This window comes from Gambusia affinis, linkage group LG01, assembly GCF_019740435.1.
Source record: "Gambusia affinis linkage group LG01, SWU_Gaff_1.0, whole genome shotgun sequence".
Taxonomy (NCBI): domain Eukaryota; kingdom Metazoa; phylum Chordata; class Actinopteri; order Cyprinodontiformes; family Poeciliidae; genus Gambusia; species Gambusia affinis.
The window spans coordinates 5,937,062-5,955,734 of record NC_057868.1 but is presented as its reverse complement, the minus strand read 5'-3'; the positions used below and the strand labels follow the sequence as shown (position 1 = coordinate 5,955,734).

At 40.3% G+C, this 18,673-nt stretch overlaps 1 protein-coding gene across 6 annotated transcripts in view; it reads left to right on the top strand.

Moving 5' to 3' along the window:
- fmnl3 (formin-like 3) overlaps window positions 1-18,673 on the top strand; it is a 36,207-nt gene that overhangs the window by 3,859 nt on the left and 13,675 nt on the right. For 5 of the 6 annotated variants that reach the window (XM_044112072.1, XM_044112086.1, XM_044112053.1 and 2 more), the window contains 6 exons: window positions 12,222-12,305; window positions 12,409-12,489; window positions 13,755-13,831; window positions 16,495-16,578; window positions 16,967-17,113; window positions 18,548-18,656. In XM_044112072.1, the coding sequence (XP_043968007.1) occupies window positions 12,222-12,305; window positions 12,409-12,489; window positions 13,755-13,831; window positions 16,495-16,578; window positions 16,967-17,113; window positions 18,548-18,656 (582 nt within the window). The remainder of the gene's footprint in view (window positions 1-12,221; window positions 12,306-12,408; window positions 12,490-13,754; window positions 13,832-16,494; window positions 16,579-16,966; window positions 17,114-18,547; window positions 18,657-18,673) is intronic. The other variant, XM_044112096.1, reaches the window with a different exon arrangement.

Genomic DNA, 18,673 nt, shown 5'->3' with positions numbered 1-18,673 from the left:
GGAGGAGGGGCGGGACCCCTGAGTTAGCATATATGACTGCTTCATGTGGTGTGCTAATAAAATGCTTTGGTTCGCTCTAAACAGCAACATGTGCTAAAGGCATCGACTCGCTCCTTCTGCTCTCTTTTGTGCTACCTCGGCTTGTGGCTGGAAAAAGGAATTTTTCTCATTTTACAGGGGAAATAGTTTCTATCATTGTGGTTTGTTCGCTGGGCAACAAGAACCGTGCTGCTGCTGCTTCCTGCTAATGTAAAGCTGATCTTCACTGAGCTGTAGATGACCGCCTCCACCCCGCTGATAGATTCCCTTCTTTCAACTAAATTCTAAAGTTGTAGCCTCGTCTCAATAATGTTTAATACCCCATCTTCGACTTTACCGGACTTCTACCACAATTCTAACTTTTCCCATATGATGGTGTCTTATGAAAGTGATGTGAGATGAGAGACAAACATGAATCCTGCGTCTCGGTTTCAGCTGAAGGCCAGAGGAGAACTCAAGAGGGAAGATTACCCTTCAACTGGTGCTTTCTTTGTTTGTTTTTTTTTCTTCTGTTCCCGCTCAGAATGACTTCACCAACAGCACACATATATTTAGGAGCAGCACTGCTTATTTTTTTTTTTTTGCCCCTCCGTTGCACTGCAAACCAACCTAAACGATTTGTCTGACTCTGCTCCGTCTCCTGAACTCTGTCACCGAGTTGCATCATCTAGCTCTGTGGTGTTTACTTCTTTTTTTTTCTTTCAGAGTTTTGATTGTGGGAAAACTACCGAAAGAAGAGGTTATGTCAGTCTTGTCAGATATGCTGACAGTGTGACTCCTGCTCTGTCTGACGACACCGATTCTTTTTGGCTCAAGTCTGAGGGGAATCGAGCCGCCTCTCATGTGGAACTAATACATTCAAGCTGCACAGAAAAAAGAAAAAAAGCAGCATAAATTCAAAATAATTTTTATTTGCCAAACAGTGGTTGCGGCTTTTGCCTGATATGACTTGGCCTGGTTTATGGATTAAACTGGGAATGTTTCTCCCATGACTAAAGCATACTTTGTGCGCGGTATTTCGCAAAAGCATTTTGCCCATCTTCAGTTTTTCTTTTCTTTTCGTGACGCAACAAACTTTTGTTTGTTGGGTTTTTATATTATAGGTGAACAAAATATACACAATAGTTGTGAATTGAAGAGGAATTTTGCACATATAAAAAGCGTTCTTTGTACTTGTTCCATTCCCTCTTCATCAGTACTTTGGAACCAACTTTCTTGATTTCAAACTAAAATTCATTTCCTCATTCAGCTTCGCTAAATATTTTCAAGTTCAATGATTTTAAAGGTTTAATGGAATGTTTTCCAATTGGATTTAGAGCCATTCTAATCTGCTTTATCCTAACTCAGTTGTTGCTGAAGAGCACACAGCATAACGCAGCCACTACCGTATTGTACATTAGGGATACAGAATCCATTGTATTATGCACGTAGGCAGAAAAGATACATTTTGGTTTCATCTGACTTGATCACATCTGAAGAGAATTGAACAAATTGGCTTTTATTTAGGATCATCAGAGAAAATAGGGTTGACAGCAAATGCAGGACACACTTTTTTTTAAGGCTTTTATTGGTCCAAGAAATATTATACCACCAGTGTCTTTTGTCTTGTCGGAAGAATTCACAAGAATAAGTATGATAAAAATGAATACGATGAAGTTTGTAAGTAAAGCATGGTGAAATCTGAAGAAGTTGAAGGGATAAGAATACTTCTGCAGAGTACAACTATTAATTCATAAATCTCAATGGACTAAAACGGAGGAAATTATAGCAGATGACTTCACACAGTTGATTTGGTTTTAGAGCAGCCAGGCAGGGAGAGGTATCGGTGTGTCCACCTGGCGCCCTGCGGCCTCAGGCTATACCACTCTTAGGTCTGGTATAGTTTAGAAGGAGTTTTAGCATCTTACTACTTATTTTTTATTTTCTCTTTATGGTATTTTTGGAAACCAAAAGTTAAGATCCACGACTAAGTAGGAATTGGGAAACCATGTCCTTGTATGTACATGTTAGATTTCATTCACAAAGCTCGTCCTCTTTTTTTTTTATTTTATTTTTTTTACTTATTGCACTTTGTATGTTAGGTGATATGAGATATTCAGTGTAATGAACCACATGATATCAGAATAATCAGGCGGGTGACTCACTATAGTTATATCTTCATTGCTTTCTGTGTTTTACATTCAGAAAGCTTAAAGTGTGACTTCACGGTTACGCCAGCTGTTTACCCCATTTTCCTGCTTTTTGGCCAAGCGTACCAGCTGCTGCTTGTTGATTCACACTTGTCTGTTTCCCTACCACAGGTTTATCATATCAAAAAAAAAATAATTATGTATTCCTGCCCTGAGTTGCTGTGTTTACAAAAAAAGGGAGACTCTGACAAATTAAGTCTCCCTTTTTTTTTTTTTTTTTTTTTAAATAGCACATTTGCCATTTATAGGCGATCGCTTTGCCTTTGTGTGTGCAGTTGAGTGTGTCAATGGGGGTGAGGAGCATGTGGCTCTAATGCAGCTGCATTAGGGCTGCATGTTGGAGAAGTGGTTTCCTCTAAAGTACAATGGGGACTCTGTCAGTTGGTGTTGTTTTTAGAAAAGGGTCCTCATCCCCCCCCAGTGCCCTTTGTGCAGCCACACTCCATTTCCCCCCCACCCCCCTTCAAGATCCGCTGCTGGGCTGCAGCTGGATCACGACGCCAACGCTGGTCTAGAGCACTTTACTTTCGGTTGCCTCATGACTTCTGCTTTCCTTATAAAATGACACTAGAAGTGAATGAAGTCATTTTTATGAGAGGGGATTTTTTTCTCTTTTTGTGTGTGTGTGAAATGCAGTGATGTCATTAGTTAATTTTTGCTTTATGATTGTTTTTCTTCCTCCTTACTTTGTTCCCACCTCTTCGCTACAAATTCCTCTGAAGATTCTCTGAATGGAAACCTTATTATCTCTCCACAGTCCTCGACCTTTTCAACCGGACAGCATGCTAACATGCCTGACCAGCATGAGTTAATGTGGCATTCATGTACCTGCATTCCCAACATTCCCAGTGCGTATCCCCTGTTTGCCGGGGGCTTCCCTGAGGCTTGCTTGGACACTGAGAACAAGCAGGATGTACGCCTGACGGCACTCAAAAGCTCACTTCTGCAGGGTAAAAACTTCTAAATTGGACAGTTCTGAAATCAAAATAGAAAAATTGTAGGTGAAAGATTTTCTACTTCCCCTCAAAAAAATTTCTTAGATGTACTAAAAATTTAGAGACTTGCTTTGACTGTGATTCTACTTCCCTTTTAAGGAGATTTTCAAAGCTTCTAAAGTAGACTTTATCTTAGTTTTACAGAATTTCTAAGGCTTTTTTTTTTTTCGTCACTTCGGCTTTCCTTTCAGCATATTTTCTGAAAATCTCTGTTTTCAATAAATGGGGTGGGGGGAATAATGGCACAAAGAACTGACTCGAGACCTGGAACATTCATTATCCTTTCGTTGATAATCCTTTTCTCACCGGGTTTTCAGCACTTGTTCAGAAATCCCATTTTTCATATTCTTTTGCTGACAGTAAAACGTTTCTGTCTTTGTAGACGTCTTCCAATACATTTATATGTACATATACATACATAATGGTTTATAAAGATCCAACTAGCTCACTCAACAAGGGTTCTTAGTTTTTGTTAAATCTCTGAATGAATTAGGTAGAGATGTACCAAGAAGAAGAAACAGAGAGTTTTTTCCTTGATTGTCTTTGATCTATTGGTAGTGTGTCAAATATAGGAACTCGTTGTATTAGATAAAAAGTTTAAGTAACAGTGTGTACATCTTTGAGCTTCATAAAAATAAAAATAAAATCAAATAAAGGTTAGGAACATATTCCCTATAAGTGAGTATAATCTTGTCATTTCTGTATTTTCTGATGGATTCAAAACTACTACTTGAATCAGATTCGACTTTTTTCTTCTCTGTAATGACTTGCAGTGATTACAAAACAAATGTCAGTCTGAATCAAGTCAGACTTAAATAAAACTCTATATCAGAGTATGGAGCAGGAACACCTGATTGGTACTTCTTTATATATAGCAAAGAATTATAAATAAATAACTCTGAAAGGTTTTATGTGCTGGATCAGGAAGAAATTATGTGAAAAACAAAAACCCCATCCAGTATTGAACAGTAATGTCAAATTTCTAAGCTGCTCTGTTTTTATGTCACATTTGTTTTCAAGAACAGATCAGAAGATGTGAACAAATGTTTATTTCCTGATTGCACACTTTTGAAGCTTCTGAAAGCACTCTGGCTTCAGACCAACCCTGCAGGACCCTTTATCTGTTACTTTTGTGGGTTAGCCTTCAAAGATGCCTGTGATGATAATTGTTTTTTTTTTAGTTTGGACCAACTTATCATTGCTGTTTATCTCTTCTGCATCACCGGTTAAACAAACCAAATGGGCTCTGAGAGGAGGTTGTTGATTTATGAACTGGAAGTAGCATTTCACTGCCATCCTGTTGTTTTGGTGTCCATTTGATTGTGTTGAAAAGAAGAGATTTGAAGTTATTTATCTTAGCAGCCTGGGTCAGACGTCGAAGACGAGGAGACATGCCGTAGGTTCATAGTGGAGAGCGCTCAGGCTGCCTCTAGAGGAGCACAGAAAACCTGGCAACGCAGCTGTAAACTCTTGACATAACATTGTTTTAGCAGCCCATAATTTGAGATGGACACAGTTTAGTGAAAGTTTGAGCCGTTTTACCTTTATTTGTCCTCCCTTATGAAACTTTGTTTAGAAACGATCCTTTAGGTGCTGAACATGACCTTTAGACATCTGAGGATCATTCTTATTTTTCTGTGTGATGAAAATAAATAAAAAGTCGTAGATGTTTTTGCATTATGCATTTTACCTTCATAGTGAAATGGCAGGGAGTTAATCAGAAGTTATGAAGTGGTTTTATTTTGATTCGCGCTCTGATGGCGGTTTTTCCCCTTCTTGTGCAGGTTTTTTCCCATAAACACCTACACCATTGTTTCTTAATCCTGCGTATATCTGTACAGAAGGCCCAGCACCAGAATGAGCGACGCTCTCCGTTTCTTGTGGGTTTTTTTTTTGGTTTGGTAGTGTGTACTTCGCTGCTGTCCCCTCCTTCCAGCATCTCTGTGTGTGCACGCTTTGTTATCCTCGCCTGGTTTGGGTTACCTTGCCAAAGAGCGAGGAGGCCGATCGGGTGTCCGCTCTGAAGAAAGGGGGGCCGTGTTTTCTCACACTCCACTCTGTTGCTTTCGGTTCAGTGAGACCTTACCCCGGAGTTGGACAAGGCGCTGTAATTACTCTTAAAGCAAACTCGCTGCGACAGTGGATGTGTCAGATCCGCATGTACCCAGCAGCAGAGCAAACCCAAAGTTACCCGAAGCGGCTTTTTGATTTCCTGAAGAGTTAGCGGAAGTCCCTGCAGCTCTGTGACGGCAACAGCTGAAGCTCCCATCCTGTCTCCTCTCATTGTGTTTCACTGCAACGGAAAAGGAGTTATCCAAACACGCAGCGCTGACAGAAACATCCATTACTATAAAATTGGACGTTAGAGTCTGTCATAAAGTCTGATGCACAGCAATGATATCAAATATGATGGTCATTCAATTTGATCAGCTCACCTCACGGAGTCATGGTCTCCTGTGCAGTCAGCGTGAGACACGTACGCTACGTCAGGCAAATATCCAAAAGCTAGTTCTATGTTTACCTCTTTCTGTCCTTCTCAGGGCTTGTTGAAGTTATTTTTTCCAGAAGGATACATTTATCTTGAACTGCTTCCAGTTATTTCTGGTTTAGTGGGGACTGGGCATCACTTTCCATTCTAGGGTTGCTTATTATGCTTAAATAGTCATGCCAGCTCAACATATTCCTACTGTTTTCTTTGCCTCCTTGTTGGCTTCTTTTTCTGGTTTTTGCTGGGAATACAGATCCGCAGAGCTTATATTACTCATTATGGAATGCTTCAGTATTTTTATTTCTTGACCATTTATTCATTTATGGTACTCACTGATTAATGACTGCACTCTTATGCAGGCAAATTCCCCAACGATGGTTTTGTTTCTTATACAAACACTTTTTAATTTTATATATATATTTTTATTGGTAATCTACTGCAGAAAATTAGTTTTACAAAAGCTTTCACACTCTGTGAATGTCTTCACATTTTGCCATGGTAAAAAAATAAACTAAATGTATTTTATTGGAGTTCTGCGTGAACGACCGATAGCTTAAGAAAAATAACCAAAATGTCACAAGTGGAATATTTTGTTCCTTCACCCTTACTGTCGTATGCAGAAATCCTGTTTATAAAATGAGCTCAAAGATGTAGACTGGTCAGATGAGAGCAGAACTGAACATTTTGTACTCTTCTAATACATGTGGTGGAAGAGTAGAAGTGCTCATCGTCATTCTGAACATACCAACATTCTCCCTGGTGCTACATAGCGGTGGCAGCATCATATTGAGGGTTGGCTTTTATCTCAACAGGGACAAGGAAGCTGGTCAGATTGTATAAAGGACGGAAGGAGTTAAATACAGCCTAAGGAAAACCTGACAGAGGAGATAGAGTATGGCTGAAAAATGCCTGATGAATAAGCATTTCATATCAGTCGAAATAATAATTATTGATTCGTTTTTTTTTGTTTTAAATATATGAAATACTGCCAAGCTGTTGGGGTAACCTAACTCTTTTATCCACAGTTTTGTGTTGTCTGTTGTTTTTTAGTTTTAAGCAGTTCTGAGGCTCGGTGGCAAAACCTGAAACTGCTGCTGTGCAAGTTGCTGCTGTGCAAGTTACTCATCAAGTTGTTGCTATGAGCAAGTGAGTTGCTAGGTGACCAAAGAGTTGAGTGAGTTAGTTGATACCACCAACCTTGCTTAGCTGGCGGTGCGGGTAAACTCTTTCCTCTGCCTACATTCCCCAGAATGCTGTGCCGTTCTGGATAGAAGTGAATAAGCTATAGATTGAATACTGTATATTCTATCAGATGTATTAATCATAGGTCTATCGCGATATGTATCGATATTGATTTGATAGAGGCTGTAAAATAGACCTAAAATGCAATGAATACTTTTGCAATCACTGTAGAAATTGTTCTCAGTTCATTGTTGTCTGTAGAAATTATACATCTCACAGTAAGATCATATCTGATATGATTCTTTGGTCCCTCCTCCCTGGACTCTGTCCTGATGAGCAGAGAGACTTTAGTATCTGCTGTCTGGACTGCCAGCGGCTCTGTCCAGCACCGTGAGCTCTCCAGCCACCCACTCCTTTCCCAGTGAGCCGATGAGAGCCAAGTCTAGCCTGCGAAGCCTATCAAATTAGATATAGACACACATTGTGAGAGAGGAAGCATTTTGGCCAGGGGTGGATAAGGCAGAGCCTAAAAGCTTTTGTTGTGCTTTTGCTATTTGTTCAGTGTACGTGTACAGTATTTCTAGCAGGAAATGTTTCACTCGAGGTCAAGGAGGAAACATTCTGTCACTCCTCTCCATTTGTATCTTTTGGGGGGCTTCTAGCTCCAGCTGCCGGTCATAAACTCATCTCAAGGCTGATTGTAAATCAGTTTGGATTAGGCGGCTGTCCGGTCGGAGGGGGCAGATGGAGCTGCCCCGTAGAGTCGGATATCTGCGCTCGGACCCGGGGGTCAGCGTGTGACTTAAGTGCTCCGGTGTGTCCTTGGTAGCTTTTCTCGCCTCCTTAACCAGTAACATGACTCTCTGAGCTACTTAAACTGCTCACTCTTTGAAACTTTCCTTTGTTAGCGGCTCCAGCAACCCCCTGCTTTAGAAGTTACACCCTCACCTGGTTGGCTTGTGGGCATTTGCTTTACAACAACCATGTGTCTAGATGATGTGGGTTCTTTTTTCATTCATTTTACCAGAGCTACCACAAACCAATTGTACCGAATCATCCGTTAACCTATTAGTCTGGAAAATTAAGTTGAACAGTATTCATCTTTTACCCACCCATGTTTTTCATTCTGCTTAAGTGGGAGAACTGACATTAAAACCAGTCCGTCCGGTTATGCCGTGTAATGCGTTTTACAGTATAAAAAGGACCCTACCCACCTGCTATTGTTAGCGACTCCACGTGAAGGAGGGGGGGGAAAATTAGCTCAAATGTCAAAAGGATGGGTATGGCAGAGCATCAAATCAGAACAAAGCCCAACACTGGATCCTTTGTACGCTTCAGATTCAGGTCCAGCAGGAAAGGCTGCGCTGGGAGGAGAGGATACGTGGGCAACATAACAAGCAAAAACATTTTTGTCATTTCTGTAATGTTTTTCTCCTAAAATGGGCTAATGGATCTTAAACATTTTAAAGTGCTGCTGCTCACTCTCCCACATAAAATGACCTCTTTTAGCTCCTTCTAAACACAGGAAGTGAAAGATAACATCGCTGTGGGAGAAAGTGAAATGAAATTAGCTAAATTGGGTTACTTGGCTCAAATTCCCCAAATCTTGTCGGGAAGGAAACCTTTCCTATGACTTCTGTCCCTCCATTGTTTGCAAGCAAACGTCTTACAGTGGAGTGAATAACACCTGTGGCTTCACGCTCTCACCTGTGTTTGTTTACACCACTGAAGCCTCCCACAGATATTATTTAATACCTCATACATCACTCCTCATATTGACAGATCTCTGATTCTATTATGCATTAATTGCTCATCAGTCAAATACGTCTGTGTTTTTGCCTCTAATGAATAGTTCTATACGTGAACTCATCCAGTCATACACCGAAACAATACGCATGTTGTGCTTCCTTTGTTCCTTTGTCTTTGCCAAATGGACAAGTATCTCTCTGTGCATCTGGTCTCCATGTTTTCCAGTAAGTCCGAATTGAATTACTACAAAAGGAGACCTTCCTCTTCGCTTCCTTGCCCTACAGTTCTACTTGAGAACGCACTGGCCAGAAAAACAAAGGGAAGCAGCCTTCAGGGTTGGACAGATCCTAGAGTATTTATCCAGAAATTCTCAAAAGGCCATCTAGAGCTAAGAAGAACGAGTTCTCAATATTTAAGCAAAATACAGATTTTGTTAAACGACCTATAGATTTTGTCAAAAACCCCCCCAAAAAACATCAGCTATGAAGGGATGGATACATGGATACATCAGGAAGGAGGAGAGGCTTAAAATATCGACTGAAATAAAAGTTGACATAAATTAATTGGTCTAAGATAAAAAACAAATCTCTATTAGAGTTATTGTAGTGGTAGTCATTTTGAAGGGTTGGTTACACTTCCATGAAAATATGCCTGTTAGATTTTAGCTTTGCACATTTGGCCACTCCGCATTCTTTGTGCTGCGATCCTTTTTAAAGACATCAATAGGAGCTTGCTGAGGTCATCAAAGGTCATCCTGGCCAAGCACATGACCTAAACCAAACACAGCTGGTGTCAATCAATTGTGCTATGTTAGTTCTGGTTTGTGCTTTTTATAAATTTTTTTTGTGGCGCGATTGTCCTTCATTTATTTTTGTTTGATTTGGTTCAATGTTGGCCAGAACTGACCGACCTTTGATGCCATCTGTAACCTTTAATTAACGTCTTTCAAGTAATAGTGGGAGCAATGAACATTTTTGGCAGCACCAGCATAGCCCAAACAGTGATCTTCACTCAGATTACGTTGTGTGGTTTAGCACAACATCTGCTCCTTTTTTAGACTTAAATTAAGTTTCAATTGCAACGTTGTATATATATATATTTTTAATCAGTGCTGCAAAACAGGAAAAAAAAATTCCTTGTCTTTGTTTTCTAATAATCTCAGTACTTCACTTAAAATCATACTAGAAAATCGTGATTTTCTAGTATGAGGTGAAACTTCACATTTCACCTCCACGTCCCTGTGCCCAGACTCTCCACCCTTGTCTGTCACCATCCTGCCTCGCTAAAGGTGGAGCTCCCATGTGAAGATTTAAAGGAGGCTCCCTGTTTCTGTTTCTGGCTGCATCCGCACAGGCCCCATAAACAAAGCCAGACCACCAAGCATTAAATTTACATCTATCCTCCAAAGCCTGGCTGCAAGAGGGCTGCCCAGTCCTGCTTTAGTTCACCGTTAGAAAGAAAGAACCGAGACAAAAGTAAAGCTCTCGATTTATGTATCAGTCTGCATTAGAAAGAATGATCAGTCTACATCTATGGGGGTGAGATATATAATAATATTCAATAAATTAGAATTTTTTATTTATTTTTTTTGGTTTACTAAAGTATCTCAAATGTAAATTAACTGCACACAGGTTGATGTTTTAAGTATTGAAGATCTGGTAATTGTGAAGATTAAATTTTTTTTTTTATCTGACAAATGAGGAGGCTCATCAGAACTCACATTTCAATTCATTATATGACTGCAGGTCCTGACCGAATGAAGGAGATCCGAGATGGAAGCAATTGGAACTTAGCTTCCTCTGTACGTTGGCTGCTTTAATATCATATTGAAGCAGTAAATGTCTCTCTGGCCTTGAAACACCTAGTGTGCCTCTGGAACGAGCTAATGAGGATCGCCGGTGAGAGGTGTGGCTGGGTTTAAGCCCCTCCTTGACCTTTCACCCCCTCCTCTCAGTCTTGGGTAAAGTGGTAGAAGGAAACGTAAAAGTTGCATGAAGAAAAAAACAAAACAAAACAAAAAAAAAATAAGAAAAACAAAGAAAAAACAACCAACAAGCAAACAACAAACAAACAAAAACAAGAAAAAGAGTTTGCATTTGACTGTGTGTGGTGGCAGTGCAGTTCAAAAACGGTTTATGGGAGAAACATACGGTTGGGAGAAGCCGCTCCTCTGCTGCGAGCGGAAGCCTTCTCAGACTGCCGAAGGTGACATTTCTCCCCCCAAAAAGAAGAAAAGAGCATCAGACAAGAGAGAAAGTTTACTCCCATAAAATACCACTATAAACAGGACACATTCCTTCTGTAATTCTGAACATCTGGTATGCATGTCGCTCCCCCCTCACCCTCTCTCTCTTCTGCAAGAGGCTTTAAGTCCAGTCAAAATATTCCACGTCTTGGCACGGTTTTCCACCCAGTTAAAGCCTCTCGAAGCTTTCTCATACATTTTTTTTTCTATTGCTGTATATTTTTAGAACCATGTGACATAAATCTATGCTCATGAAAATCTGCAGTTATTAGTTCTTAAACCGCAGAGTCAGGCCTTAGTTACCAACTTTGCGCCTTACAAAACAAAATTACTCATGTTTTATTGATAGGATGAGCAACCAAGTGTCTCCTTGGGAAATTAACTTTAAAACTGTCACAAGTGACGTTGTGCTTCTTTTCGGTGACAGGGGTGGTTGTCATAGCAGCAAATATACAGTTGTTGTTTTTTTAATCTTCCAATAGAGGAAAAATATGTCTAATGGCAGCTCATCTGGAGGGAGCAGAGAGTTGCACTCTGCAGACTGAATTATAGCTGCAGGTTAAGAAGTCACGCTGACAGACAGTTTGTGGCTTTGGCTGTGTCATGTAGTTGATCCTTGGGTAAATGACAATTCACTGAGCAAAGAGGAAAATTAAATTTTTCAATTTTTTTTCTTCAAAAGAACTGCTGAAGTGGTCAGTTTCAGACACTGTCAGAATCCCTCCTATTGTTGCGCTTCCTCATTTTTAAGATTTTCCCCTGTCTATCCCTGTTTACAAGCATGTGGCTCAGAAGGAAGCAATTAGTCTAAAGCTTCTGTCATACAGTCAGCCTATATAGATGTGTGTGTGTTTTCTTTTTTTTTTTTCCTTCACGGTTGTCATGCGGACATAAACTGCTTAAATGCTGTGGTCTAGGAACACAAACTGAAGCAATTAAAGTTTAATTTGAGCCCAGTAAACAGGCAGCCTCTGGACATCTCCTATGGTGTTGAAGTGTTTTCTTTTTTTTTTTTTTTCTTCCCCTTTTTCACGGCTGCTTTAGATAACAGGTCTGGCAATGAGCCTGGGCTCTGATAGCGGCGTGTTGTGGTGAAAAACAAACCGAGACTCAGACTGGAGGAGATGCGGATCATCTCCTGCAACAGGATGCGGAGTCAACACAGGAAGTGAGGTCACGGTCCAAAATTCTGTCCCGTGTACCGCTACTGGCGCCACAGGCCTCTGCACAGCGCTGCTATAAATAGGCAAAATGGAGAAAAAGTACATTTGTTGCCGTGCGTGAAATTAATACGCAGATTTTCTGTGTTTTTTTTTTGTTTTTTTTTTTTCCAGAATTCGATGAATCTGCCTCCGGACAAAGCTCGACTCCTCAGGCAGTACGACAATGAGAAGAAATGGGATTTGATCTGCGATCAGGTGAGTTCACACTTCCTAAACCTGCACTGACGTTGTGCGTACAGCTGCCTGCGCAACTCCGCCTGGCGTAAACTCCCATTTCAATGCCCTGTTGTGTTTTCAGGAGAGGTTTCAGGTGAAGAACCCCCCGCACACCTACATCCAGAAGCTCAGAGGATACTTAGACCCAGGAGTCACACGAAAGGTGGGAGCATAAACTTGATGTCTGGTAGTGGAGCTGTACTAATTTTTGGCAAATCCAACAAAGCAACTAAACAAACCAAAGAACAAAATCTGCTTCTGGTCCAGTTTGTTTACAAATAGCTTGGATAACTCTGTGTCTTGCAGGAATGTCTGACCATTGTCACATTCTAACCAGAATCATCAATATATTTCATTCTTACTTTATATAATAGAAGAGCAACATTTCAAAAGTGATTAAATATAAACATCTGAAAAGTGTGGCATGCATAAGGGTTTAAACCCCTGCGTTCTGATACCCCTAAATATAAACCAGATCTCTGTGAATGTATATGTCAGTATAAATACAGCCGTACTGCCTTGTTCTGTCAAGGCATTGCAGCAGTTGGAGAACAATAATGAACAAAGAAGGAATGCAGTAGATAGGTCAGGGAGACAGTTCTGGTAAAGTTTAAATCAAAGTTAGGTTATAAAACAGTGTCCTACACTTTGAACGTATCACTGAACCTCTTTTGGCTTTTTGCTACATGTCAGCAACTCAGCAATCATGTGGACGAAGGTGATCTGGTCACATGAGACCAAAATCAACTTTCTTGAACCTGTGCTCAAAACACTGTGTGAAGAAAAACTAACAGTGCGCTTCTGGGTGGATGCAAATTGCATTTCATTGCTTTGTACTTGTGGCAATAAAGTACAAAGCAATTTATTGCCAATGACAATAAAGTTGAATTCTGTTCTATTCCAAAATGAGCACACCTTCCCAACGTGAGCGGAAGCATCATGCTGCGGGCAACTGATGGATGGAGATAAATGCACAGCAACCCTGGAAGAAAACTTGTCCAGGCTGCAAAAAAACTAAGATTGTAAAAGATTGAGCGGCTTAGAGAAAAGCAACTTGGTTCTGCAATGTATAGACTCAGTGATGCTAAATGCAAATGCATACCACACATTTCAGATATTGTTTTGAAAAAATTTTCGAAAGCTCTGTATTTCTTGTTTTTCCTCCACTTCAGCATGATTGCTGAGTTTTATCACAGAAAATCCAAACATAAAATATTGAAGGTTGTATTTGTAGTTTCACAAAATGTCAAAGGGGTACGAATACTTTCAGGCATTGTAGACGGCAGGCTTTATCAGAGATGAATGTGTAAGAGTGTGCATGGGTGGAGTATTATCTCAAAGCAATGTGTAATCTGTCACTACCCATTAAATAACCGTTTGTTATGATGACGAATCTGTGGCTAACTCTGTTTTTGTCGTGTTTATCAGAAATTTCGTCGGCGTGTGCAGGAATCCACAAAAGTCCTGAGGGAGCTGGAGATATCACTGCGGACCAACCACATTGGGTAATCAGCTCTTATCTTCTGATGAATTGCACAGCTGTATTTACTGGTGCTAAAAGCTTGGTGGATGGTGTGTGTGTGTGTGTGTGTGGGGGCTTTACAGTTTTTCTTTTGTAAAGACTGTTCCTCTGTGCAGGCTCCCAGAGCTTTAGTGTCCAGATCTCCACGTATTGTTCTAACTTTCCAAGGTCTGCAGCTCTGCCTCATGGAGCTGGTCCTCATAATGCCCAGATGGTAGCCATTGTGATGCCTCCACACTGTTAAGCAGGAAGCTTTGTTGTTCTCGCCAGAAGGACGGAAAGCCAGACTGACCATGGGATAGCTGGACACAGTGGACAGCAGCAGAAACACAAAGAGACTTTTCTATGTGGGCTTTTCTTTGCATTTATTTCATTTGTAGAGCAACTTAAACTATCATGTTATTTTTTTTTCTTTTTACTGATTCTGACCCTATAAAAAGAGTGTAAAAATGAGTTTTAAAGCATAAAAAAAAAAAAAAAAAGCACAAAAGACAACGAAGAGAAATATTTTCAGACTTATGTGGGCGGGACTGAGCGTAACAGATGTTGGTTCATTCTGCACATCTGTGTGTGAGAGTGAGAGAATCTGGGGCCTTACTGTGTGTTATTACTGACATTGCCAAGACAATCAGAACTGGTAACTAGTTGGACAGATGTAGAGGAAAGAGTGAGAGGGTCCCAGGCTAGAAGTGATACAGAGGTTGGGACAATAAGCTGATGAACTTTGCCTTTCTTTTTTTTTTTTTCCTCTGCTCCTCTTCTCACCCCTCTTTCCTTCCGTCCTTCCTTCTCTCTGCTTCATTTGAGGGTCTTTATTGGTTTTCAGCCCGGCTTATCCATCGGATGACTAGCAGCTGGTAATCATATCCAGCGTTTCGGGACTATTTTAAGAACCTTTTACCCAAATCCTGCCCCCCTGAAGTTTCCTGAAGAAAATGGGGAGGAGCTGAACAGGGCTCTGCGGGGGAGGCAGACTAAATATTGTGGAGTGTCAGGGGCTTCGACCTGAGCCCACTTCTCTGCCATATGCCCTCTGCATTCTTTCGCTGGGTGCAATGGGAATTCCTTTGTTTAGAGTTGGTTTCTATCCCTGGAAATCTGAAGCATTTTGTTTCCGCGGGCCTTTTTCCCCCAATTCTTTCACTCTGGCCGGGGGAAAACATCTCGGAAAATAACTTCAGCACTTCTCTGGTGTTGCTCTAGTTGTGTTGCGATGTATACTTTGGCGTAACACAGGAATTGCTTTAACAGTTTATTTCTGCAGGAAGAATCGCAGTGTGACATTTAACCTGACGGGTCGTAGACGAGCTGAAAAGTTATTGAGACAAAGCTGAAAGCACTTAAAAGCATCACCCCCCCCCCATTGCAAAGGAAACTCTGAAAACTGTCAACCTTGTTTAAAGTTGTAATCTTGTAAGGAAAGGTCAAATGAAACTCTGTAGAGGAGTTGGATCATGAACTATATAAAAACTGCTAATTTGTAGTCCAGACTTTTCTTCTCTTGACCTTATCATGACACATTTACATAAGAAATGGCAGAAATAGGGGCTAAAGAATTAAAACATAACATAATGATGTTTTTTAAATGTATTTTTCTATGTAGAAGACTTAAGACCTTACAAATACAGTGTACTGGGGGTCCTTGAAATATATTTATCTCAATCATTCTATTGTCTATTTGTTCCTTTTAAACAGGATTTACAAAACTTTGTTTCATGTTGTAGGTTTTGATATAAAGTAGTAAATAACTCTATACTAATTTCTAAGCATATGTCTTGAAAATGATCAGACCTCGGTTTTAATCTAATCCCTGCACTTTATAGTCCAGATTAATCTGATTAAATGTCAAATCTGCTTCATAGTCTGTCTGCTGCAAAGAAGAAGAAAAATATTCTTGGAGAGATATCAGGAGAGAAAAGCAAGAAAACTTGCTTTTATAAAAAAAAATAAAAAATTAGATGTAATTCATGAACCTCAAACATTATTAACTTGGACCCTCTCTATTCTACATCTACATGGAAGGACATGATAAACTATGCTTCTATTGTCCCTAAAGCTACTGTGATATGCAGTATCTTGCCAAAGTATTTATACTCTTTGGATGTTTCACATTTTAGCATATCATCGATCATCTACGTCATCTATTTTACTGGGATTTCCTATGATAGACCAACAGAAAGTAGCTTACAAGTATAAAATGGGAGGGAAGTGGTAGTTTGTGTGGGTCTACCAGCTCTGCACATTCTGAGAATTAAATGTTTGCCTATTTTTCTGGTGTTCAACCCCAGTCACAGTGACAGAATGGCATCTGTAAACATTTTTTTGTCTTGCCAGAGATACTTGATTGGATTAATTGCATACATACGCAGTAGCTACAGTATTTATATACATATATCATCCATAATTCAGTTCATTACTCTTGCACTGAGTCATTTTGTAAATTATGATAAATTGTCATCTTCTGCAGCCTTTGTTCTGCCTTAAATCTTTCACAGTTCCCTTTTTATTTCTAAACTTTCTAGAGTTTCAGTCTGTCTTACTTGTTTGTTATATTCTTACAATTAAAATGTCAAGAGCAGATCTCAAAGTGTATTGTGAAGGCATGTTCCTGGTTTGGTGAGCCCTCTGTGTTTTTATGCATCACAGGTGGGTCCGGGAGTTCCTCAATGAAGAGAACAGAGGTCTTGATGTCCTGGTTGAGTACCTCTCCTTTGCCCAGTGCGCTGTCATGTGAGTACACCCACACTTTCACACTTCTCCGGTCTAAAATCTTTCCTGAGGAACTGGGATTGGCCTGGAATCCAGCTGCTGCGTCCTGTAGAGCTTGTGGGGACTCTGCCTGTGCATCTGAAATGTCTTCTTTTGGACTGTTTTAAAAGCTTTGTTGCAGTGCGAATGTACATCTGGACAGTTCCTATATGGTTTAGCTTCGAGCTACATGTTGCCTGAAATGAATCTCTGTGCTAAGCTTCATCATGCAGCTTCCCGTCCTTCAGTACTCCCGATAATGCCTGGCTTTCTACCAAGCTGTCTTGCTAACCTTGCCTCCCTCATCCCTGGTCTCCCTCCCCCTGTGCCTCTGTTGTTGGCTTCCTCTGTCTGTCTGTGCGTGGCCCAGGTTGGATTTTGAGGGGCTGGAAAATGGGGAGGATGGCTTCTTGGACAAAGCTAAATCATGGAGCAGGTCCATAGAGGATCTGCACCATACTGGCGCCCAACCCTTCTGCAACACGCTGGTGCGCTCTGCTCGCCAGTCTGTCCTGCGGTACGTAACTTCCCCCGCTTTTAGCTCGCCCTCCTGTTGGCTCTCTGTGCTTTCCCCGCGAATGCTGTAAACATGAATTAGCATGCAAATCTCAGGGCTGTTGTCTCTCAGGAGTCTGCTTCGATAAGTTATGGGGCTAGGTTATCGCTTTCTCTGTCTTATTATGCATAAATGCGATCAAACATAGAAGTCTTTGACCTTTAGAACTTTGTGTCTCTCATTGTTAATGGCTCATCCAGCCAGATGTGCATCCTCTCCGTCTACAGATGAGAGCCAGCTGTTAGCAGCTGCATATGTCTGGCAGTTCTCCTCATCACTGCAGCATACCAAAGAGACAAAGAAAAGTTAGATGTTAGGGGTGAGGAGAATGCATATTTGAGTGAAATATGAGGCTTTAAAAATGTAAAGTTTTAGAAAAAAACTGCTTTAGCATAACCTTGTGTAAAAAGTGCATCACAATACATTAGAATATGATCAAAAATATAATTCATGTCAGGAAATCGGTTAAAAAAGTAAAAGACGTATATAGTTTCATTACACACAACAGTAATATATTTAATTCTGTAAATGTAGAAGATCATAGCTTAAGTTTACAAAAACCTAGAATTTAGTTTTTCAGAAAATTGCAGAATCGCATCAAACCAAAAAAGAAGACAAAATATTTTCAACACAGAAATGTTCTGCTCCAGCCGTGTTATGAGCCAAGTGGCTCTCCATGTTATCCACGACAGAAAAAGTGCAGTAAAATTAAAGTTGCACAAGCAGTTGAGTTAACAACAGAATTGAGTCAACTGAATAGTGCTGGACTTTTAGAATGATGAGAAGTGCAGTAGAGCTCCAACAGTTTGGGGTTCACCGCTAATGTATTGCGCCTCTTCATTTTTTGGGTCTCGTGTCATATTCCACTCCTCATCGAACCAAATTTATGCTAAAATAGGCCTTTTCATAGACATATATTTGTAATGATTTTACTATCATAAATGTGTTTCACTTTTTAAATTGAATTAATTAAATAAGTTACTTTTGATTTGATTCTAATTCAGAGTTGCACCTGTACACATTGAGATATTAAGGAATAGACCAGAAAGAATAAACGGAAAAGCGTGAAGTAAAAGTGTATATACTGTACATATGATGACTTTGCAGTACATTTGCATAACAGCTGCGTGTGATCTCACATTTCGGGCGCCTGGCAGCAGAAAGGAAACCAAACCTTTCCCATAATGCACCTGCGACCTCAAAAAAGTGTTTGTTTTTTCCCCAGTCCCAGTTCTCTGTAATTTTCTCGCTTTCTATGAGCCACTCTCATACCAAGTCATGAGCAAGGCAGACAATCAGCAGGAATATGCATATATATATATATATATATATAAAACTGAACTCGAAGAAATCACAGGGCAATTTCAACTTGTAACTTTATTCCATCTGTTGCAGCTACGGATCCGTTTCAAACAGCAAAACCATCAAGAACTCGAGGCTCGTGAGCCAAAAAGATGATGTGCATGTGTGCATCATGTGCTTGAGAGCAATCATGAACTATCAGGTATATAAGCGGCTGCA